This window comes from Micromesistius poutassou, assembly GCF_964030765.1.
Source record: "Micromesistius poutassou genome assembly, contig: SCAFFOLD_192, whole genome shotgun sequence".
NCBI classification, from domain to species: Eukaryota; Metazoa; Chordata; class Actinopteri; order Gadiformes; family Gadidae; genus Micromesistius; species Micromesistius poutassou.
Genome location: NW_028177702.1, coordinates 76329 through 100543, shown reverse-complemented (window position 1 = coordinate 100543; position 24215 = coordinate 76329). Strand labels below are relative to the sequence as shown.

Genomic DNA, 24215 nt, shown 5'->3' with positions numbered 1-24215 from the left:
CCTCCACTGGTCTCTCCTCTCTCAAAGACCTACAAACCCAGCGCTGGTCTCTCCGTCAAACCCACCACTGGTCTTTCCGCTCTCAAGTACCTACAAACCCACCACTGGTCTCTTCTTAAAGACCTACAAACCCACCACTGGTCTCTCCGTCAAACCCACCACTGGTTTCTCCTCTCAAAGACCTACAAACCCACCACTGGTTTCTCCTCTCAAAGACCTACAAACCCACCACTGGTTTCTCCTCTCAAAGACCTACAAACCCACCACTGGTTTCTCCTCTCAAAGACCTACAAACCCACCACTGGTTTCTCCTCTCAAAGACCTACAAACCCACCACTGGTTTCTCCTCTCAAAGACCTACAAACCCTCCACTGGTCTCTCGTCTCTGCGGGGCGATGGCCTCCGTCGATCGAAAGGGAGTCAGGTTCAGATTCCCAAATCTGGAGAGGCGGAGATAGGCGCCGCGAGGCGTCCAGTGCGGTAACGCAAACGACCCGGAGAAGCTGGCGGGAGCCCCGGGAAGAGTTCTCTTTTCTTTGTGAAGGGCAGGGCGCAAAGACCTACAAACCCAGCACTGGTATCGTCTCTCAAAGACCTACAAACCCAGCACTGGTCTCTCCGTCAATCCCGCCACTGGTCTCGTCTCAAAGACCTACAAACCCACCACTGGTTTCTGTCAAAACCTCCACTGGTCTCTCCGTCAAACCCTCCACTGGTCTCTCAAAGACCTACAAACCCAGCGCTGGTCTCTCCGTCAAACCCTCCACTGGTCTCGTCTCTCAAAGACCTACAAAGCCACCGCTGGTCTCTGTCAAACCCTCCACTGGTCTCTCAAAGACCTACAAACCCACCACTGGTCTCTCCTCTCTCAAAGACCTACAAACCCTCCACTGGTCTCTCCTCTCGTTTGGCTTTGTATTCCTTTGAGTATTGTCATTGTTTGTGTAAATACACAATCTAATAACTGAAAATAAAGTGGTGTGATCTTTAACCTGGTACTGGTCAATCTTTGCATGTCATGGGGCACTACTTCATATGAGGGGCAATCGTTGCCCTGGCATGGGGCACTAAGTGTGAGCGGGGCAATTGTTGACTTTGCACGGGGCACTAAGTGTGAGAGGGGTGATCTTTAACCTTGCATGTGGCACTAAGTGTGTGAGGGGCAATCGTTGCCCTGGCATGGGGCACTAAGTGTGTGAGGGGCAATCGTTGCCCTGGCATGGGGCACTAAGTGTGAGAGGGGAAATCTTTAACCTGGTACTGGGCACCACATGTGTGAGGGGAAATTTTTCTACTTCTACTTGGCTTGTATTACCTGAACATTTTAATTTTCAGCTATAGGAGGATGCTACTCTTCCTGAAACACCCTTGAGTGTCATTTGGTCGGATGTTTCTGATGACTCAAGTCTGTGGCCTAAATAAAAGAGGATAACAAAGTGGGTGTTCAATACAGCAAGAGCCTGGACCGATCTAGCATCTGGATCTCAATTCGACCTTCTACACACTGGACAGGATGACTTGAGTGTCATGCAGCTTGGACTGTAGTGTGACTGAATCATGCAAACAATGGGAAGCGACAATGGCTACTTGGTACAATGGATGATGGACTAACGGCATTCTGAACGGACAGAATCGGATGAGAAACCAACCGACTAACTGAAGATGGAAGAAACATTCTGCAACGTGGCTTCCCTACCTAACATGATGGACTGCTGGCAAGCCCTCTGGATCTCCTGTACTCCTGCCCTGAGATCCAAGTATTTCTCTGGCTGAATCGGAAACCATCTTGGAAACATCCCAACTAGCGTCCCTGTCGAGCTGCAGTTGTGCTCTTCTTCAGAAGAGGTGAAGAAATCCTCACTGGGGCTTCAAGGTCTATGAAGAGGAACGTTGAAATGTGCGCCATGATTCTCTCCTGTAAGAGCTGTTGCATTCTAGTCGCCGAGAGGGGGAGCCTCACAGCCTACCCTTTAGCGTTTCTCCTTGGGGAGTCCCTGTCACGGTCTTGACGGACGTTCCAGGTCATGTAACTGATGTCACGACAGCCTTTTGAAAACTTGGTTTCTCCTGAGGGGGAACGTCTACAGAACTGTAGGCGTCAGATGGCACAGTATCCCAGCATGCATCTCTGGTCACTCAGATCACACCCTGATCAGTAAGGCAACACTCATGCGATGTGCATGCGATGTTTTAGAGTAGTAAGGAAGTAGACAAAAGGCATGAGAACAGTTTGTTATTTTGTACTGTTGTCAGCCTTGTTTATGGGTGGGAATTATTTGCTAAATGGGGGGGATATGAAATGTATAGTCAATTATTTGTACATGAACCAACAGCAACAAACTACTAGATCTGCTCAAGGTAAGTCTGTTGGCTGTATTTTGCAACAAGAGGACCAAAGCACCCCAAGATCTCCATCGTCGTTCCAGCTCAAGGTAAGGGGCTTCTGCGGGGGGGTTGTAGTTAGATTCGAGACCGCGATGTGCACGGGTCTATAAAGATGCTGTCTGACTTCACAGGATCTCCTGGACCAGGGTGGACCAGAGGCTGAGGACCAGCAGGTGACCAGATCCCACTGGACCAGGTATGGGTCACCAGGGTGGATAATAATGATAATGACAATGATAATGATGTGGATGTGTCTAGTGCTTTTCTCGCACTTAATTATAATGTAGGGTAACTAGATCCCCTAGACCAGGCATGGTGTACCAGGCTGGACCAGAGGGTATCCAGATCCCCCTGGACCAGGAATGGGGCACCAGGCTGGACCAGAGGGTATCCAGATCCCCCTGGACCAGGAATGGGGCACCAGGCTGGACCAGAGGGTATCCAGATCCCCCTGGACCAGGAATGGGGCACCAGGCTGGACCGGAGGCTGTGGACCGGATGGTAACCATAACCAAACACTTGACACCTGGAGGTTCTTTTTAATTATTTCAAACGATCGTAGAGGGTCTTCATTCGTTTTTCCTTCAGATTTTTCATTCTGTGGATTTTAGCCAAAGCTGTGATTGAAGTAAACTTGAAGTAATTAAGGTCACATCAGCTGCTACTACTATAGTTTATCCAGCGTACATCAAGGTGGACACTAAAACGTAACTGCTGGTCACACTTGGTAACGTAACATCACCCTTTTAATGTGTGTTTGTATTGTGAACAGATTAAGCTGACGACCCACCAGGAGCGAGACGAGGACTACGATGGGACTGCTCAAGTCTTTGGAAGGTTAATACCAACAGTTTTTTTTTACATCGTTTCACCACCAAAGCTATGCTGTTAAATTCACAGAATGTTTTACTATATTCCTGAATTACAAATTCCCAAGTGTGTGCATGTTTCATGTTGAAGTTTAAAATTTGATTTGATTCAGAATGATTTAAACAAGGTGTCCAAAGAATAATAAACTACTACCACTGTTTCTAGTGTAGAATTCTCAAAACAAAAAGTATTTTCTTCAACACAAATTATATAAACTAAAAAAATCATGGACAAAATTATGGAGGAGGAGCCACCTATCTGGAGGGAGACCCGGAATCTGGTTAGCCGCCTAGCTGGACATCATTAGCCTCCTAGCATAATGGATATCGTTAGCTTCATAGCATAATGGATATCGTTAGCTTCATAGCATAATGGGTATTGTTAGCCTCATAGCATAATCAACATCGCTAGCCTCATAGAGTTATCTATATCATTAGCCTCCTAGTATAATTGATATTGTAGCATAATTGACATTGGTAGCCCCATAGTTAATCAACATGGTAGCCTCATAGCGTAATCGACATTGGTAGCCTCATTGACATTGTTGGCCTATGGCTAGCAACATAGATTATGCTACGAGGCTAACGATTTGTGTTTTTCCTCTTCAACATTTCAGTGACCCACCGACGGCGCCTCGTCGGAGCTGGACGGTGGAGACTTCAGATTCAACTTCTACCTCGCAGGACGTGACTTAAGTCACGGGTTGTCAAGGGTTCCTTTGTGGGTTCCTCATGGTTCAGTGTTAGGGACAGAGTTAGGGTCAGATGGTCTCACGATGAACCGTTGTTTTTTTTGATTCACATCCCAGAATTGTTTCACTGTGCACAGATGTTGAAATGTATACTGATGTTTTATGATATAAAATCATTTAAAATGACCTGGTTGTGTGGCTTGTTGTATGGTAATTTTTATTATACACATGCATGTTACCCTAATGAGGTAAGGTTACCTCTCCCCGCCCCTATATCCTAACCTCCCCCCTCCCCTGTCCCCCCTCCCATATCCTCTCCCAACCTCCCCCTCTATACCCTGACCTCTGTCCTCCCCCCTCCTTTACTCATACCTCCCCGCCCCCCCTAACCTCTCCCCTCCCCTATACCCTAACCGCCCGCCTCCCTTACCCTCACCCCCAACCTTACCCTAATCCTCACCCTTATCCTCATCCTCACCCTTATCCCTAACCATAAACCTAACCTTAACCATAGCAGCGAATATCAAGCCAGTAAAACCACGTATGATGATATTAGCTAACTAGACAATCAGATGGACAGTGGCTATACAGTATAGCTAGTCTAGCTTTCCAACTCAATTTTGTGTAGCCCACCTTCGTGAAATGTGTGAACAGGAAAAGGTCCTGCCACACTTACCTGACAACTGCAATGGGGTATTTTTTGGGATTACTGTTGAACTACTGTGTTCACCCGGCTATGAACTGAGACTTGATAAATCATATTCATATATAACATTTCTTGCCTTTTCTCTCTGATACACTTAATACTAACCATCATGAAACGTATAGCAATACTAACCCACTCTATATATATCTCTCTCTCTTCCCCCTTACCTCACTTGTGAGGTAAACCATTACCAGTCATTAGCCATCCTTGTATTTGGCCCTCATCGCACCTGAAGTCCCATCCCTATGACTGCCCTACCATCGCCTGTTGCTGTCCCCTTGACCGGATTCCTGACCTGCGCTGCCTAGCGATCCACTACTGCCCTATGACAATTCCTAATCCCTATGACAATTCATCCCTACACTAGACTATTTGAACTTTCTGACACTAAATGGGATTCATGCATTATCATACTGGTAAGGTAACCATCCCACCTCTTTGTAACATACACCCCAGGTGGCTCTAAACACCATGTTCTATTCTCTACACCTAACTAACCTATTCATTTATCATGTATACAAACCTCACTGCCCTGTAACTGACCCTAGGCAGATGGGTCAGGCCCTCGAGTCGTGGATCTGCTCGAGGTTTCTTCCTGTATGTATCTCCAATTCTAGGGAGTTTTTCCTCGCCCCTGTTACTCATGGGCTCTCTCTGAATGTTCAATACTCTGTAAAGCGCCGTGAGACGTGTAATGTTTTGGTGCTCTATAAATAAAATTGAATTGAATGTTAACTTGTGTATAATTCCCAATTTTTATTGATATATTTGCACTTTTAATCTTGCTGAATTCTACAAGGCAAATATTAAGTTAAAACTTAGTTCTCCGGCCCCATTCGTCTTTGTAAGGAAATGTTATATTTTGTCTAATTTTAGGCAAAGTATAAGACAATACTTTCTTAACAGTATAATTGGAACCATGAATAAGTCGTTCAAGTAACAATATTGAAATACTAACATTGTTGGGTAAGACAGAATTTGGTTTTATTCTGAATCCAGTGAAACAGATTGGTGGTTTTAGCTGATATAAAAACTTTCAGGTGTTTATTTATGTTTAAGTATTTGGCAGACGCTTTTATCCAAAGCGACATACATAAAAAATACATATAAAACAATCACTCTAAACATAATTTAAGGGAAGAATGTAATACAAAATATCAATACAAAGTGTCAAGACAGAATAAACTCTGCTGCTGCCGCAACAGAGATACAGTCTATAAGTCCCGAAGATATCTAATGTATTCATACATTGTTTATATATGTATATCCTAATCATATTGTTTCTTCTACTTAAAAATAGCTGACCGTTTTTTTCCCCTTCTCGGGGATTATATTCCCAGTTTTGATCTCGGACGTCTGGTCACTTATAGCATATAAGAATATTCTATTACTGTTAAGCCAACTATGAATAATAAAACACGCCAAAACATGTGTCCTTTATCATAGCTACACGTATGACAAAAAACCGCGTGAAAATCAGTGGTATTCAGTGAGGTAAGATTAATTAAATGCGCTGACAGTTCATTGCTCCTGCCAAATGAATCACACTGAGTGGAGCGGATCACCACTCCAAGACGGCGGCCCCGCGTCTCGTCAGCGCCAGTAGGCAGTAGCGGTCGATGCTGCGTCTACTTATAAGATGTCTATGGCCACAACAGCCCGCTAAAAAAAACTGCAACACCAGGCATGGCCACCAGGGGGGTGGGGGTCCTCCTGTCGTCACGTCCGGGCGGAAGTCGTCAGAAGCGCCGCGAAAAGTTTCATGTGTTGTGGGAGACCAACATGGACGCGTAGCAGCGAGTCGCCGGGTCGCACTTTGACGTCAAATCCCGACAATCCTCTCCGCGCTGCGCTCGATTCTCCTGAACGATCCGAGAGCCCCGAACCCGGGAGACGGAGACCCGGTATTTAAAACTAGAAGTTACCTCCTCGGACAGACGAGCGCACCGCAGCGCCGGTACAGAGGGAGGGATTAGCCGCTGTGCTAATCAGTGATTTGTCATTACGTCACTGAGACCCGCTGACCCCTGACCTCTTGACCTCCTGACCCCTGGACCCGCTCCTCCGAAAGCCCCCCCCGACCCCGACCCCAACCCCGACCCCCCCGGGATGGACCACCTCAAGGAGAACCTCAACGGTCTGGACCTCAGCCCAGCCGGGGAGCAGCAGGAGGAGGAGGAGAAGGTGGGTGGAGGTGGAGGAGGAGGAGGAGGTGGTGGAGGAGGAGGTGGGGGTGGTGGAAGTGGTGGGTGGAGGAGGAGGAGGAGGAGGTGGAAGTGGTGGTGGGTGGTGGAGGTGGGTGGTGGAGGAGGAGGAGGTGGAGATGGGTGGAGATGGGTGGTGGGGGTGGAGGGGGGGGTGGTGGTGGTGGGGGTGGTGGGTGGTGGAGGTGGTGGAGGAGGAGGAGGAGGTGGAGATGGGTGGTGGGGGTGGTGGTGGTGGAGGTGGGTGGTGGTGGTGGTGGAGGAGGTGGTGGTGGTGGAGGTGGTGGTTAGTGGATTGATCCGGTGTCTGATTAGTGAGGATTACACATCAGGTTCAGGATCTCTTTTAATATCTTATTGTACTTAAGTAGGACCACACAAAGAGGTACCTCAACACACACACACACACACATAGCAGCAACAATACAATATTTTATTTTATTTTATTTTATCTTTATTTATCTAGGTGAGTCCCGTTGAGACCTTTAGCCTCTTACATACAGACATAAAGATATTGCACAAATATAATATAATATAAAGTAAATAGATATTAAAAATATATAAAATTAGTAAAAATAAGTAACATGAATGTAAAGTGATCAAGTGGTAGAGGTACCAGCCACGAGCTGGAATCAGAATGACTTTTATTACATCTTATTGTACAAGAGTTCAATACAATACAAGATAAAGTAAACAAAAATATGTCAAAATAAGAAGTAGCAGCATAGATCACAATAATAAATAATACTAATAAAATAAAGTAAGTAATAAGAGTCACCTCAAACCGTGGTAATAACTAATAAGTAAGTCCGTCAGGACCCTGTCCCACATCCAGCACCCATTACCACGTTCAAATCTCACCTCAAACCCGATCTATTCAGACCAGCCTACTCACTTTAGGTCATTTATTTGGGACTAGAATGACCCTACTCTTTCCTCCTGTACACTGTTTTATTATCTTGTTGTTTCGTTTTTTGTTGCTCTTCTGACTATTTGATTTTGTAAGGTGACCTTGAGTGTCAAGAAAGGCGACCATAAATAAAATCATGCATTATTATTATTATTATTATTATTATTATTATTATTATTGGACGCTTTCAGTTTATATACTTCTGAATTCTCACTAGGCCTGGGCGATATGGCTGAAAAACATATCACAATATAACTTGATCATATTGATCGATATCGATAACTATTGATCACTTTAATGACCTAAAAAGACTAGGAATTACCATGCTGGATTTAAACACTTCTGTTTAACACTTAATACGACCTTCCACTGTCCTTCATTGATCAATACTCCAATGTCGACACAACAATGAAAAACACTCAGATATTGTAGATAAGTACGGAACCGTGTTTGTGTAACAAACCCAGCTGCTAGATTCAGTGGTCCAGTCTCTTATCGATAAATATTGAACATGTTTTATATTGATACTGATCAAAAGTCAATCACGATACGATCACTTATTGTTTTATTGCCCAGGCCTAATTCTCACCTTTTTTTTAAATTCCTATCAGCCGGACTCTGGTGGCAAGACGAGCCCCTCGGAGGACCCTGAGAGCCCCGGGGCCCCGGGGCCCCCCCCCCAGGCCCCCAGCGACTTCAGCGACCCGGTGTACAAGGAGATCGCCCTGGCCAACGGCCACATCAACAGGATGACCAAGGACCAGCTCCGGGACAAGCTGGCCGAGCTGAAGCTGGACACGCGGTGAGTAGGGCCGGGATTCACCATTCTTTTCCTTGATTCAGTTCGCCAAGAAGAATCGAGTCGTTTGTTCGCTCAGTCGCGTTTCCGGTAGTGGTGAATCACGGTGTATATACACGGTTCTCAGCGGGGTCGGTCGGACTCGGCTCCTCCCTCGTTCTCAAACGATCGTGCAAACGGTGGTCAGTCAACACACGACATTAACTACATGAACTCCTTTCAGCTGAGGAGCGCTTCATGTTGGGAATGGGGCTGTTGTTGCCCTCTGCTGACTGACTACAGCGAGTGTATCGGAGGAATGTCAAATCCTGGTATAGAATAGAATAGAATCCTCTTTATTGTCATTGCAATTAGTACAGTGAAATATCAATGTCATCCAGATGGTGCGATTCACGACAACAACATTTTAAATATATAAGAAAGGAAAAAAAAAAATATATATATATATATATATATATATATATATAAACAAATAAAAAATCCAGATCACAAATAAAGGTGGTGTATACAGCAGCTGAGCGGTAGTGCAGTGGTCCGGTTCATCCAGGATGTATCTCGAGGTCCTCTTGGTCTTCTTCCTCCCTCCCCCTCAGAGGCGTGAAGGACGTGATGAAGAAGCGGCTGAAGAGCCACTACAAGAAGCAGAAGCTGATGGCGTCGGTGGCGGCCGGCGGCGCCACGGACACCTACTACGACTACATCTGCGTGGTGGACTACGAGGCCACCTGCGAGGAGGACAACCCGCCCGAGTTCCAGCACGAGATCATCGAGTTCCCCCTGGTGCTCATCAACACACACACCCTGGAGATAGTGAGTGTGTGGGGACGTCCGCCTCAATAATAATAATAATAATAATAATCCATTTTATTTGTAAAGCACTTTTCATAAAGTAAGCTCAAAGTGCAACAAAAACACTAAGGGTAATAACACATTAAAATCTGATGATGAAATGCGTTAATAAAAACAGCTAAAAGAGGAGGTGCAGATTGAATTATGAATCTAAGGTCAACTAGAGCTCACTAGAGCTCACCTGGACTCTGCATAGCTTACCCTCACACCCCTCTAACGCACTTATTGTATGTTGTACGTCCTGGCACTTAAAAATAGTACTTCTGTAGCATCTTATCCTAGCTATCTCTGTTGTATACGGGGAATGGGTTAACCTAGTGATGGTTAGTGTATACGGGGAATGGGTTAACCTAGTGATGGTTAGTGTATACGGGGAATGGGTTAACCTAGTGATGGTTAGTGTATACGGGGAATGGGTTAACCTAGTGATGGTTAGTGTATACGGGGAATGGGTTAACCTAGTGATGGTTAGTGTATACGGGGAATGGGTTAACCTAGTGATGGTTAGTGCTTGGCACTTGGTTCTATGAACATCGTTACTGTACCGACAACAATATATATTGTTTCTCCTTTCTTCTGACACATGTACTTATTGTAAGTCGTTTTTGATAGAAGTGTCTGCTAGATGCCCTAAATGTATTTTCTTTGAAGATGCCGTAGACCGTAGACGATGCCCAAAGGATAATGTTGAATTTGTGCGTAGCCCTGTGAGAATATCTCCAGTAACGAGTTGAGGTGTTTTTATTGTTTTAAAATGATCATGTTCCATCGTTTGTACAGGAGGACACGTTTCAGGAGTACGTGAGGCCGGAGGTGAACTCGGAGCTGTCGGACTTCTGTGTGAACTTAACGGGAATCACGCAGGTCGGTTGAAAACACCTTTAGGATCACAACAACGTCCGCTTAAACCGATCCGTCTCATGACCTCTGAAGGAAAAGCTTTCCCCAGTCGATGACGCTCCACGGCCAGTACTGACGCCGCTGTGATCGTATGAGTTCATGACCGCCGTCCGTGTCTAAACGTATTAATATATATATATATATAATATATATAAATATATATAAGTGTGTAATATATATAAGTGTGTAAAACTAAGGACTTGTCCGACAGAAAATGGTGGACGAGGCGGACACCTTCCCGGCGGTGCTCCAGCGGGTGGTTCTGTGGCTCCAGGAGAGGGAGCTGGGCACCAGGCACAAATACGCCATGCTGACCGACGGGTAAGACCGGGGGGGCGTCCTCCCACGCAGCCGGCCTCCAACGCCACGGGGGCCACCGTGGTGGAGTCCGATCCGTTTCAAATCACAGCGGCTGTTCTCTGATGGTTTCAGGTGGATGTGAACCCACCAGGGGTCACTGTTGTTGTTAACGCTGTCAGTAGTTTAGTGTTTGGTGACGGTCCGCTGGTGTTGGTGAAGGGGTGATGTTATGGGTGTGGTTAATAGGGGTGGGAATCTCTTGGCACCTCACGATTCAAGTCCGATTCCGAGGTCAACAATTCGATTCTAAAACGATTATCGATGCAAATTTTTTTTTTGTACATTTCCATGCGTGATTTTCAAAAAATATATACTGATCTGAGTTTGCTACTCAGAGTTTGCTAATCACTTCCTACTCGTGTGATGATCGTTAAAGACAATCAACAGATGAATTACCTTGTCTGCAGCAGGCGAACAAATTTAATAAATTAAAAAAAAAAAATCTTAATTCCGATTATTATCTTATCTGCATGGAGACGGAATCGTTCTAGAGAGAATCACGATGCATCCAAGAGTCGATTCTATATCCCACCCCTAGTGGTTAACCATCACAAGCTGTTTGAAAATCTGCCTTTTGGCATCACAACCCCCCCGGCTCTCTCCTCAGCTCCTGGGACATGAGTAAGTTCCTGAACATCCAGTGTCGTGTGAGTCGGATCAGGTACCCCCCGTTCGCCAAGAAGTGGATCAACATCAGGAAGTCTTACGGCAACTTTTACAAGGTCAGTCTCGGTGACCGCGACTCATGTTCACTGTGAACGTCTGCCCTGCTGCCGGGCCCCTGGGGGCCCCGGGCTGGGTGGGGTCTTGAATGTTTTTATTGATCATGAATACGACCCCTGGGACGACACACACACACACACACACACACACACACACACACACACACACACACACACACACACACACACACACACACACACACACACACACACACACACACACACACACACGTTGTTATACGTTGGCCAAGTTGACCTGCAGGTTTTACCATCAACCAAGATCCCTGAATACTTTGACATCAGAGAAGAATGATGCAAAGAAGTGTTTGCTCTGGCGGTATAACGACTGTAAGCGCTTTGACCCACACGTGAAACTAAGTAACTCACATGTGGGAAGTCGATATACAACATCTGGAGCTGGGTTTGTTCCCAGAGTCTGAACACGGATTATCCTTGATTACTTGCTCTCAAATGATTAATACACTTGATTAATTATCAAGCAGCGTTCTAGTCCAAAGCGACTTCCGTTAAGTGCGTTCAACAACGAGGATAAATCCCCAAAAGTCCAAGAATCATCTTGTGTGCATACGCCTTCAAATAGTGAGCAGAGCAGCTGCTTTTAAAGGTCCCATGTCACGCCACCGGGTGGCAGCGCCGCGCCACCGGGTGGCAGCACCGCGCCACCGGGTGGCAGCACCGCGCCACCAGGTGGCAGCACCGCGCCACCAGGTGGCAGCACCACGCCACCAGGTGGCAGCACCACGCCACCAGGTGGCAGCACCGCGCCACCAGGTGGCGTGACCACGGCGCTGCCACCAGGTGGCAGCGCCGTGGTCATAACAGACAGAGTTCCAAAACGTCTTGTAGCGGCTAACCACACCACGCCTGGTGGCATGTCGTGGGACCTTTACGTGCACCGACGTAGAAACAAAGAGATGGATCAATGTCAGGAGACCCGTGAATCGTCTCCTGAAGCAGGCCGGCCAGGCTTGGTACCAACTGACCTGTCGCTAAGTCACGCCCCCCCCCCCCCCCCCCTCCGTCGTTACCATGACGATCTCGGACAAACAAACCAGACTCGATAACAAAAACATATGGAAAAAAAAAAAAGTCAGCTGACTGTCTATCAAAGCAGGTTTTGGGGCGAAAAAAAGATTTAATTTCTTCCAGGATCAACCGACAGGGACTACGTTACGCTGTGGAGGGGGTATATCCAAAACGTTAAAGTACATACAGACGGTGACCAGCTTAAGTCCAGTCTGTGTTCTGAGCTGCCGCCACGTTCTGCAGCCTCTCAGGACTCCGACCGTCCCGGTCACATGTTCCCCAAGCACACCGCTTCACCACGTTGATTTATTTTTTACACAAACAGCATAAACCCACCATTAGATTGTCATATCACGCCTCCTCAAGGGAGTTGTCCGAGCCGATGTCCGGGTATAGTTGCGGCTGGAATGTCATTGGCTCATCTGTGTTCTAAGGGCGGAGCTTAGCGACCGGTCAATGGGTCACCCCCCAGCCCCCCCCTTGTCCCGCTGGCCTCTGACCGGCCGGCGTCCCGCTGGCCTCTGACCGGCCGCTGTCCCGCTGGCCTCTGACCGGCCGGTGTCCCGCTGGCCTCTGACCGGCCGCTGTCCCGCTGGCCTCTGACCGGCCGCTGTCCCGCTGGCCTCTGACCGGCCGCTGTCCCGCTGGCCTCTGACCGGCCGGCGTCCCGCTGGCCTCTGACCGGCCGGTGTCCCGCTGGCCTCTGACCGGCCGCTGTCCCGCTGGCCTCTGACCGGCCGCTGTCCCGCTGGCCTCTGACCGGCCGCTGTCCCGCTGGCCTCTGACCGGCCGGCGTCCCGCTGGCCTCTGACCGGCCGCTGGCCTCTGACCGGCCGGCGTCCCGCTGGCCTCTGACCGGCCGCTGGCCTCTGACCGGCCGCTGGCCTCTGACCGGCCGGCGTCCCGCTGGCCTCTGACCGGCCGCTGGCCTCTGACCGGCCGGCGTCCCGCTGGCCTCTGACCGGCCGGCGTCCCGCTGGCCTCTGACCGGCCGCTGGCCTCTGACCGGCCGCTGGCCTCTGACCGGCCGCTGGCCTCTGACCGGCCGGCGTCCCGCTGGCCTCTGACCGGCCGCTGGCCTCTGACCGGCCGCTGTCCCTCTGACCGGCCGCTGGCCTCTGACCGGCCGCTGGCCTCTGACCGGCCGCTGTCCCTCTGACCGGCCGCTGGCCTCTGACCGGCCGCTGGCCTCTGACCGGCCGGTGTCCCTCTGACCGGCCGGTGTTCCTCTGGTTCTTTGCTTTGGGCCCCCAGGTGCCGCGGACGCAGACCAAGCTGAGCACCATGCTGGAGAAGCTGGGCCTGCGCTACGAGGGCCGGCCGCACTCGGGCCTGGACGACTCGCGCAACATCGCCCGCATCGCCGTGCGCATGCTGAAGGACGGCTGCCAGCTGCGCGTCAACGAGCGCATGCACGCCGGACAGCTGCTGTCAGTGCCCAGCTCCGCCCCCATGGAGGGGGCCCCGCCCCCGCTCAACCCCCGCACCCGGGAGTGAACGGCCGGACGGACGGACGGACGGACGGACCCTTGGAGAGGGGCGGCGCTTAGGAGCCCGTCGAGGGGAGTGGTTACACCCCCCCACCCCCCGACACTGCCAACAAATCCGTTTCCGAAGTCTACGTACTTCGGAAAGGAAAAAAAAAAAAAAAAATGTCCGAAGCACTTTTTTTCCGATGTTGTGAAGCGGGGTGCTTCCCGCTGGGTCCTGCGGCGGCGCCACATGCCCCGGGCCGTCGTTGTTGTTATGGGAACCACGACGTCTCCGTCTTTGCTGCTGCTGTGTTTCTCCCGCTCTGCTAAAGGTTCATCACTGCTCGCGCTCAGAGCCGCCATAACCGCCACAGACGCTTTGGAAACGTCATTTAGGTTTCTGTTCATCTGCTTGTTTTTTCCCTCTCCCTTCAACATGTAAACTCAGCGGAGTTGATCCACATTTTGATCTGTGGTCGTCACGGCGTTTGATTTGGTGCACCATCGTTTAAGGTTCAGTTGGTGGTCGTGTTCGTCTCAACAGTTGATCTTGGCGTTTTCTTTCCGTGTGAAGTGTGACCTGGCGTTGAGTGCGTTTGAGAGGTGGGCTCATTTTATACGGACACTGAATGAGTTTTAATGGTCCCACCCTGGTTTGTTTGTACAGAAATAAATGAACTCAAACCGGCGTTGTCCGTTTCGCTTCCCTCCTGTGAATGTATTGAATATTTTTGTCTCGTCATTTTCTTTTGCGTCGTTTTCAGTGTTTTCGTTGTTGTTGAAGACTATAGGTCTTTGCAGTGTGTTTAAGGGTCACTCACACTAGGTAAAGTTGCCCTGTACCGTACTACCGTACTATGATTGTCCCCCCCACTGTGCCGCTGGCCTGTGCTCACACTGGGGCGATCTCCACGGGGCCTGAGTACGGTGGCCTCTTGTCCATACGGTTGTGTATCCGTGTGTCGTGTGCGTGTGTCGGCTCATCAGCGTCTGTCCCGTGGCCTGAGCTCTCCTCTCTGGGGTGACCTGAGGCCACGGGGCTGAGCTGAGCTGGAGGACGGACGGCGCGCTCACACCGGCCAGACGATGTAGACTCTAGGGGACAGACGTACTCTGGCACGGTACAGATGGGCTAGTGTGAGTGCGCCTAAGCCAGTGGGCCCAAAGTTATTTTAGTAGATTTCAGCTTTGTTTCACAATGACAACACAATTGAACTGCTAGTGGTGCTTTGGTATGAAAGGGCAAGATAGAAATTAATCTCTCAGCATGTCTGCAATGTCTGATAAATCCAAAAACACAAAATATGAGATGCAGCGTAGTTTTATTTAATTGAAAATGTTAATTTAATAGAGCCATTACAGGAATGATTGCATAATCTTTGGTCCATACAACATTTTGGTTTTGTTGAAACGATGGAATATGTGCAATCATACTGGGCTATATATTATCATATATTTTTCAGTGGTCATTTCTATGGCGTTCATTGGTCCATTTTGCAATTAGAATAAGGTCAACATGCCACTGATTGGTACCACAATCCTGTCTTGTTAGTACAACATGGTCATTTGTTCGGGCTCCAAACGAACGGTCTTCAACTTCAGGAGCGACATTCTTTGCCATGTAAAAAAACAACAACAAAAAACAACAACAACTAGCTTATAAGATAGATAGAAACATTTAAACCGTCTTCAGCTACGGGCCTCCTTCACCAAGCCGCCATCTCGGACGTGGAGTTCTCCACTGAGGCGTTGGGCGGCGTTGTGGGCGTGTCCGGGCGGCGTTGTGGGCGTGTCCGGGCCCCCGCGGCGGCGGCGCGGTCGTCGTGGCGACGATCAGAGACAGGTGCTGTAGAGCGTGACCCGGTGGCTGATCTCCTCCATCACTCTGCGCACCGCCTGCTCCAGGAGGGCCAGCTCCTCCGCCTTGTCCTCCAGAGTCCGCTGGTTCACCTCGTACGACCGCTCCAGCTCTGAGAGGGGGGCGTAATGTACACACTTAATGTACACACGTAATGTACACACTTACTGTACACACTTAATGTACACACTTAATGTACACACTTAATGTACACACGTAATGTACACACTTAGTGTACACACTTAATGTACACACTTAATGTACGCACTTAATGTACACACTTAATGTACACACGTAATGTACACACGTAATGTACACACTTAATGTACGCACTTAATGTACGCACTTAATGTACGCACTTAATGTACGCACTTAATGTACACTCTTAATGTACACACGTAATGTACACACTTAATGTACACACTTAATGTACACACTTAATGTACGTCCTGGCACTTAATGTACGCACTTAATGTACGTCCTGGCACTTAATGTACACACTTAATGTACACACTTAATGTACACACGTAATGTACACACGTAATGTACACACTTAATGTACGCACGTAATGTACACACTTAATGTACACACGTAATGTACGTCCTGGCACTTAATGTACACACTTAATGTACACACTTAATGTACACACGTAATGTACGCACTTAATGTACACACAATGTACGTCCTGGCACTTAATGTACACACTTAATGTACGCACTTAATGTACGCACTTAATGTACACTCTTAATGTACACACGTAATGTACACACTTAATGTACACACTTAATGTACACACTTAATGTACGTCCTGGCACTTAATGTACGCACTTAATGTACGTCCTGGCACTTAATGTACACACTTAATGTACACACTTAATGTACACACGTAATGTACACACGTAATGTACACACTTAATGTACGCACTTAATGTACGCACGTAATGTACACACTTAATGTACACACGTAATGTACGTCCTGGCACTTAATGTACACACTTAATGTACACACTTAATGTACGTCCTGGCACTTAATGTACACACTTAATGTACACACTTAATGTACACACTTAATGTACACACTTAATGTACACTCTTAATGTACGTCCTGGCTCTTAATGTACACACTTAATGTACACACTTAATGTACACACTTAATGTACGTCCTGGCACTTAATATACACACTTAATGTACACACTTATTGTGTGTTGTACGTCCTGGAACTTGAAAATAGTACTTAGCATTGTGTAGCATCTTAACCTAGCTATCTCTGTTGTATACGGGGAATGGGTTAACCTAGTGTAGTGTGCGGCGTGTGTAGTGTAGTGTGTGTAGTAGTGATGGTTAGTGTATACGGGGAACGGGTTAACCTAGTGATGGTTAGTGTATACGGGGAACGGGTTAACCTAGTGATGGTTAGTGTATACGGGGAACGGGTTAACCTAGTGATGGTTAGTGTATACGGGGAATGGGTTAACCTAGTGATGGTTAGTGCATACGGGGAATGGGTTAACCTAGTGATGGTTGGTGTATACGGGGAACGGGTTAACCTAGTGGTGGTTAGTGTATACGGGGAACGGGTTAACCTAGTGGTGGTTAGTGTATACGGGGAATGGGTTAACCTAGTGGTGGTTAGTGTATACGGGGAATGGGTTAACCTAGTGATGGTTGGTGTATACGGGGAACGGGTTAACCTAGTGATGGTTAGTGTATACGGGGAACGGGTTAACCTAGTGATGGTTAGTGTATACGGGGAACGGGTTAACCTATTGGTGGTTAGTGTATACGGGGAACGGGTTAACCTAGTGATGGTTAGTGTATACGGGGAAGGGGTTAACCTAGTGATGGTTAGTGTATACGGGGAACGGGTTAACCTAGTGATGGTTGGTGTGTACGGGGAACGGGTTAACCTAGTGATGGTTAGTGCTTGAATTAATATTCATAATCGCGTAATGTACGGTCTTTCAACATTTTCAAGTGAATAATATTCAAAATGACGATATCTTTTTTTAAGGCTTGTTTCATGTGGTGGCGCCCCCCAGTGGCTGCCAGTGGTCGGTGCCCTTCTGGACGCCCCGGCCCTGGATGGAGGGGGGGTGGAGGGGTGGTGGAGGGGGGGTGGAGGGGGGATGGAGGGGGGGTGGAGGGGGGGGGAGGTGGTGGAGGGGGGGGTAGAGGGGGTGGAGGGGGGGTAGAGGGGGTGGAGGGGTGGTGGAGGGGTGGTAGAGCCTCACCTCGGAGCCTGTGGAGCTTCTCTCCGCTCTGGGCCAGCAGCTCCTTGGCCTCGGCCTGCAGGGCGTCCGCCCGGCGCCGCGCCTCCAGCACCACCTCCCCCTGGTCCTCCACCAGCTCCCGCGCCCGCGAGTACCGCTCCGTCACCGCGCCCTGGAACTCCTGCACACACACACACACACACACATGAGCACGCACACGCACACACACACACACACGAGCACGCACACGCACACACACACATGAGCACACGCACACGCACGCGCACGAGCACGCACGCACGCACACGCACGCACGCACGCACGCACGCACGCACGCACGCACGCACACACACACGCGAGCACACACACGCACACACACGCGAGCATGCACGCACGCACGCACACGCACACACACACACACACACACGAGCACGCACACACACACACATGCACACACACACACGCACACGCGCACACACGCACACGCGCACGAGCACGCACACACACGCCGTGAATGCTGGGTAATGCAGGCAGCGCGTCCTGGTCTGTGAGGACGAGGCGATTCGTTCTAATAATTGTGTGTTTTAGTTTATGATGGAAGGTTCTCTTCCACTCGTTACCCTTCGTCATCGTCAGCCACTCACAGGGATCAACCCAATGTGCTGGGTGTTGACCTAGCCTGTAGTGTAGTGTAGTGTTGTGTTGTGTGTGTGTAGTGCAGTGTGTGTGGTGTAGTGTAGTGTGCGGCGTGTGTGTAGTGTAGTGTGTGTGTGGCCGTGCGTGCGTGCGTGTAGTGTAGTGTTGTGTGTGTGTGTGGTGTGGTGTGTGTATGTGTATACGCCGTGCGTGTAGTGTGTGTGTGTGTGCGTGCGTGCAGTATGGTGTAGTGTGTAGTAGTGTGCGTACTGACCTGCTGGGCCTGCTCTGCGTCCTGTAGTGTGTGTAGTGTAGTGTGTAGTGTAGTGTGTAGTGTAGTGTGTGTAGTGTTGTGTAGTGTGTGTAGTGTAGTGTAGTGTGTGCGTGCTGACCTGCTGGGCCTGCTCTGCGTCCTGTAGTGTGTGTAGTGTAGTGTGTGTAGTGTAGTGTGTGTAGTGTTGTGTAGTGTAGTGTAGTGTAGTGTAGTGTGTGTAGTGTGTGTAGTAGTGTGTGTAGTGTAGTGTGTGTAGTGTGTGTAGTAGTGTGTGCGTGCTGACCTGCTGGGCCTGCTCTGCGTCCTGTAGTGTGTGTAGTGTAGTGTGTGTAGTGTTGTGTAGTGTAGTGTAGTGTGTGTAGTGTTGTGTAGTGTAGTGTAGTGTGTAGTGTAGTGTGTGTAGTGTGTGTAGTAGTGCGTGCGACCCCTGACCTGCTGGGCCTGCTCTGCGTCCTGTAGTGTTGTGTAGTGTGTAGTAGTGTGTGTAGTGTAGTGTGTGTAGTGTGTAGTAGTGCGTGTAGTAGTGTGTGTAGTGTGTGTAGTAGTGTGTGTAGTAGTGTAGTAGTGTGTGTGGCCCCTGACCTGCTGGGCCTGCTCTGCGTCCTGTAGTGTAGTGTGTGTAGTAGTGTGTAGTGTAGTGTGTGTAGTGTGGTTAGTGTGTGTAGTGTAGTGTAGTGTAGTGTTGTGTAGTGTAGTGTAGTGTGTAGTGTAGTGTGTGTAGTGTGTGTAGTAGTGTGTGTGGCCCCTGACCTGCTGGGCCTGCTCTGCGTCCTGTAGTGTGTGTTGTGTAGTGTAGTGTGTAGTGTAGTGTGTGTAGTGTAGTGTGTGTAGTGTAGTGTAGTGTAGTGTGTAGTGTAGTGTGTGTAGTGTGTGTAGTAGTGTGTGTGGCCCCTGACCTGCTGGGCCTGCTCTGCGTCCTGTAGTGTGTGTAGTAGTGTGTGTTGTGTAGTAGTGTGTGCGTGCGACCCCTGACCTGCTGGGCCTGCTCTGCGTCCTGTAGTGTGTGTAGTGTGTGTAGTGTAGTGTGTGTAGTGTAGTGTAGTGTGTGTAGTGTAGTGTGTGTAGTGTGTGTAGTAGTGTGTGTGGCCCCTGACCTGCTGGGCCTGCTCTGCGTCCTGTAGTGTAGTGTGTGTAGTGTAGTGTTGTGTAGTGTGTGTAGTGTAGTGTGTGTAGTGTAGTGTTGTGTAGTGTGTGTAGTGTAGTGTGTGTAGTGTAGTGTGTGTAGTAGTGTGTGTAGTGTGTAGTAGTGTGCGTGCTGACCTGCTGGGCCTGCTCTGCGTCCTGTAGTGTAGTGTAGTGTGTGTAGTGTAGTGTGTGTAGTGTAGTGTAGTGTGTAGTAGTGTGTGTAGTGTAGTGTGTAGTAGTGCGTGCGACCCCTGACCTGCTGGGCCTGCTCTGCGTCCTCTCCGGCCCGCTGGCTGGCGGCGGCGGCGGCGGCGGCGTTGCGTCCGGCCTCCAGGTGGTTCTGCCTCAGCAGCCCCACCTCCCGCTGCAGCAGCAGCAGCCGCCCCGTGGCGTTACTCAGACTGAACTCTGAGGCCTCCGTCACCGACTCCACCTGGGGGGGGGGGGGGACAGAGAGCGTCACACAGAGCGCCGCTTCAGGGGCCCAGACACGGGGGCCCTCACACAGGGGCCCTCACACAGGGGCCCTCACACAGGGGCCCTCACACAGGGGCCCTCACGCAGGGGCCCAGACGTACAGAGCCGATGAGGCAGGGTGAATCAGCAGGGAGGAGAGTATCCGAGGTCCCGTTTCCTTCAGTGTTGGACGTTGGACGTCCTTACACTTTAACACAGCACTTAGCATCGTGTAGCATCGTGTCCTAGCTGTCCTTGTTGTGGACGGGGAGCGGGTCAGCCTAGTGATTGGTTCTATGAACATCCTGCTTAGCCCAGGAGGTAGAGCAGGTTGACTTGTAACCGGAAGGTCGTTAGTTGGATCCCCGGCTCCTCCTGGTGTCGAGGTGTCCCTGAGCGAGACGCCCTCCCCCTGACCGCTCCCTGACCACCGGCCGTCGCCCTGAGGGGTCCACTCCACCGCCGTCGCTGTGTGTTCACCGCTGTGAGTCTCTTTGGATAAAAGCGTCTAATCAACGCCCTGAATGTCAGAGTTATGATGTAGGAGTTAACCTCGCAACTGGTTCTATGAACATCCTCACTGCACCCACAGAAAGATATCGTTTCTTTTCTTCTTACTGTGAGTCTCTGTGGATGAAAGCGTCTGCTAAACGCTGAAGGTGACGTTGTTAGTGTCCCTCCTATGGTGGCCAGCTGGGTGCCTGACAGTGGCTCTTGATTGGCTCCACCTTGTGGTGGCCACCTCTATCACCTGAGCCTGTTATCTCTCACCTGTGTCCAGGTGGAGGTCCTGGACACAGGTGACTATAAAAGCCCCACACACACACCTGCCAATTATGTTAGGACTTCTTTCCCGAGAGGCTTGCTGGATGCGGTGGGTCTTAACGTTAACTGCCGGTCCACCCGTGTCCGTTCTCCTCTCGCTGCCGCTACCAACGCTATTTGTCTTTTTGGCATAATAGTTTGCCTAGTTTTAGTTAAATACGACCATTTTCTGTTAATAAATCCCCTTTTGATCCCCTTTGAGGTTCTGAGCCCTTTGTGTTGTCTCTCTTATGGTTGGTTTCAGCCCTAACATAAGAGGGGGTATGAACCCGGGACCTGTAAATGTAAAATGTAAACTGAGACAAAGAGTCTGTCGTTGTGTGACGGACATGCCTCTGGACCAATAGGAAGGAGGAGTGGCGGCTCACCGTGCCTCTGGACCAATAGGAAGGAGGACTGGAGGCTCACCGTGCCTCTGGACCAATAGGAAGGAGGACTGGAGGCTCACCGTGCCTCTGGACCAATAGGAAGGAGGACTGGAGGCTCACCGTGCCTCTGGACCAATAGGAAGGAGGACTGGAGGCTCACCGTGCCTCTGGACCAATAGGAAGGAGGACTGGAGGCTCACCGTGCCTCTGGACCAATAGGAAGGAGGAGTGGCGGCTCACCGTGCCTCTGGACCAATAGGAAGGAGGAGTGGAGGCTCACCGTGCCTCTGGACCAATAGGAAGGAGGACTGGAGGCTCACCGTGCCTCTGGACCAATAGGAAGGAGGACTGGAGGCTCACCGTGCCTCTGGACCAATAGGAAGGAGGAGTGGCGGCTCACCGTGCCTCTGGACCAATAGGAAGGAGGAGTGGAGGCTCACCGTGCCTCTGGACCAATAGGAAGGAGGACTGGAGGCTCACCGTGCCTCTGGACCAATAGGAAGGAGGAGTGGCGGCTCACCGTGCCTCTGGACCAATAGGAAGGAGGACTGGAGGCTCACCGTGCCTCTGGACCAATAGGAAGGAGGACTGGAGGCTCACCGTGCCTCTGGACCAATAGGAAGGAGGACTGGCGGCTCACCGTGCCTCTGGACCAATAGGAAGGAGGAGTGGCGGCTCACCGTGCCTCTGGACCAATAGGAAGGAGGACTGGAGGCTCACCGTGCCTCTGGACCAATAGGAAGGAGGAGTGGCGGCTCACCGTGCCTCTGGACCAATAGGAAGGAGGAGGCTCACCGTCAGCAGCAGGGCCAGCGTTCCGTTGGTGTTGAGCGCCGCCTCCAGCAGGGCGGCGCCCGCCTCACTCTGGGCCCTCTGCGCCTCCTCCAGCGCCGCCCGGGACAGACCGGCCGTCTGCTTCAGGGTGGAGGCCTCCTCACTGGGGGGGGGGGGGGGGAGGGAGGGGGGGGGGGGGAGAGAGAGAGAGGGGAGAGAGAGAGAGAGGTGGAGGAAGGGCGACAAAGAGATGGAAAGGGAGAGAGAGCGATGGCCGGGGCGAGGGACGGAGAAAGAGAGAGAGAGAGAGAGAGAGAGAGAGAGAGAGACAGAGAGAGAGAGAGAGAGAGAGAGAGAGAGAGAGAGAGAGAGAGAGAGAGAGAGAGAGAGGTACACTTCAATAAGTCATTCCATGGAACAAATACAAACGACTAAACTAAAGTTCAAACCCTTTTCCAAAAACATCCAAAAAACGGCGTCACATCTCCACACACGGCCGCGCGTGCGTGCGTGCGTGCGTGCGTGCGTGCGTGCGTGTTGTGGGTGTGTGCGCGTGCGTGCGTGGCGTGCGTGCGTGCGTGCGTGCGTGCGTGCGTGCGTGCGTGCGTGCGTGTTGTGGGTGTGTGCGCGTGCGTGCGTGCGTGCGTGCGTGCGTGCGTGCGTGTTGTGGGTGTGTGCGCGTGCGTGCGTGCGTGCGTGCGTGCGTGCGTGGCGTGCGTGCGTGCGTGCGTGCGTGCGTACCTGGCGGCCTTGGCCTCCAGCAGCAGCGTCTCGGCGGCGGCGATGTCGGCGGCGCTCTGGCTGAGGACGTCCTCCACGCTGGTCAGGGAGCCCACCCGCTCCCGGATGTCCCGGGTCATGTCCTGCAGCTCCGACGACGAGGTGGGGAGCTTCATGGCCAGGACCTCGTCAGACACCAGCTCCACCACCGACACGTTGGCCTTACCGCCTGAGAGGAGGGCGAGAGGAGAGCACAGTGAGGGGGGGGGGGGGGGGGGGGGTGTGTGTGGGTGTGTGTGTGAGAGAGAGGATGTGTGTGTGTGTGTGTGTGTGTGTGTGTGTGTGTGTGTGTGTGTGTGTGTGTGTGTGTGTGTGTGTGTGTGTGTGTGTGTGTTGCTCTGTGTGTGTGTGTGAGAGTGTGTGTGTGTGTGTGTGTGTGTGTGTGTGTGTGTGTGTGAGAGAGGAAGAGTGAGTGAGTGTGTTGCTGTGTGTGTGTGTTGCTGTGTGGTGTGTGTGTGTGTGTGTGTGTGTGTTGCTGTGTGTGTGTGTGAGAGAGAGTGTGTGTGTGTGTGTGTTTGTGTGTGTGTGTGTGATGTGTGTGTGTGTGTGTGTGTGTGTGTGTGTGTGTGTGTGAGAGAGGAAGAGTGAGTGAGTGTGTTGCTGTGTGTGTGTGTTGCTGTGTGTGTGTGTGTGTGTGTGTGTGTGTGTGTGTGTGCTGTGTGTTGTGTGTGTGTGAGAGAGAGAGAGAGAGAGTGTGTGTGTGTGTGTGTGTGTGTGCGTGTGGTGTGACTGTGTTTTTCAGTGTATTAAACAATAAAATAAACTACATTTGTGAGGTTGAGGTCCTCTTGAACTTAAAAGTTGCAAAAACACATTACAGCCATATACTAACAAAAACCACAATGAACACAATGTATCACACGTTGAGCTTTACAACTGAAAGACACAAATGGAACCACATAATACAACAACACATAAAAAAATACCGTACGGAAAAAAAAAAAAAGTTTTGGCGATATGTATGCGATTGACTTCATTTGATCGCTAGAGGG

General features: G+C 50.3%; 2 protein-coding genes across 2 annotated transcripts in view; one reads left to right on the top strand and one right to left on the bottom strand.

Moving 5' to 3' along the window:
• Positions 1-6418: 6418 nt before the first annotated feature.
• Positions 6419-14602, top strand: eri1 (exoribonuclease 1). The gene is made up of 7 exons (XM_084490843.1): positions 6419-6836; positions 8378-8568; positions 9159-9375; positions 10195-10278; positions 10526-10635; positions 11282-11396; positions 13698-14602. The coding sequence occupies exons 1-7, from the start codon at positions 6762-6764 to the stop codon at positions 13938-13940; spliced, it is 1035 nt and encodes a 344-aa protein (XP_084346969.1). The 5' UTR covers positions 6419-6761; the 3' UTR covers positions 13941-14602.
• A 618-nt stretch (positions 14603-15220) lies between these two features.
• The window catches only part of LOC311375784 (laminin subunit beta-1-like), a gene marked incomplete at its 5' end in the record, with an annotated part of 11588 nt that continues 2593 nt past the window's right edge, over positions 15221-24215 (bottom strand). Inside the window, 5 exons of the mRNA XM_084490841.1 lie at positions 15221-15885; positions 18007-18166; positions 20277-20453; positions 22465-22606; positions 23185-23392. Coding sequence (XP_084346967.1) covers positions 15749-15885; positions 18007-18166; positions 20277-20453; positions 22465-22606; positions 23185-23392 — 824 coding nt within the window. The 3' untranslated portion in view covers positions 15221-15748. The remainder of the gene's footprint in view (positions 15886-18006; positions 18167-20276; positions 20454-22464; positions 22607-23184; positions 23393-24215) is intronic.

Coding starts and splice junctions, on each gene's coding strand:
- eri1 (XM_084490843.1), top strand. CDS start 6,762: ATGGACCACCTCAAGGAGAACCTCAACGGTCTGGACCTCAGCCCAGCC. Junction 9,376..10,194: donor ACACACACACCCTGGAGATA/GTGAGTGTGTGG, acceptor TCGTTTGTACAG/GAGGACACGTTTCAGGAGTA. Junction 10,636..11,281: donor TACGCCATGCTGACCGACGG/GTAAGACCGGGG, acceptor CTCTCTCCTCAG/CTCCTGGGACATGAGTAAGT.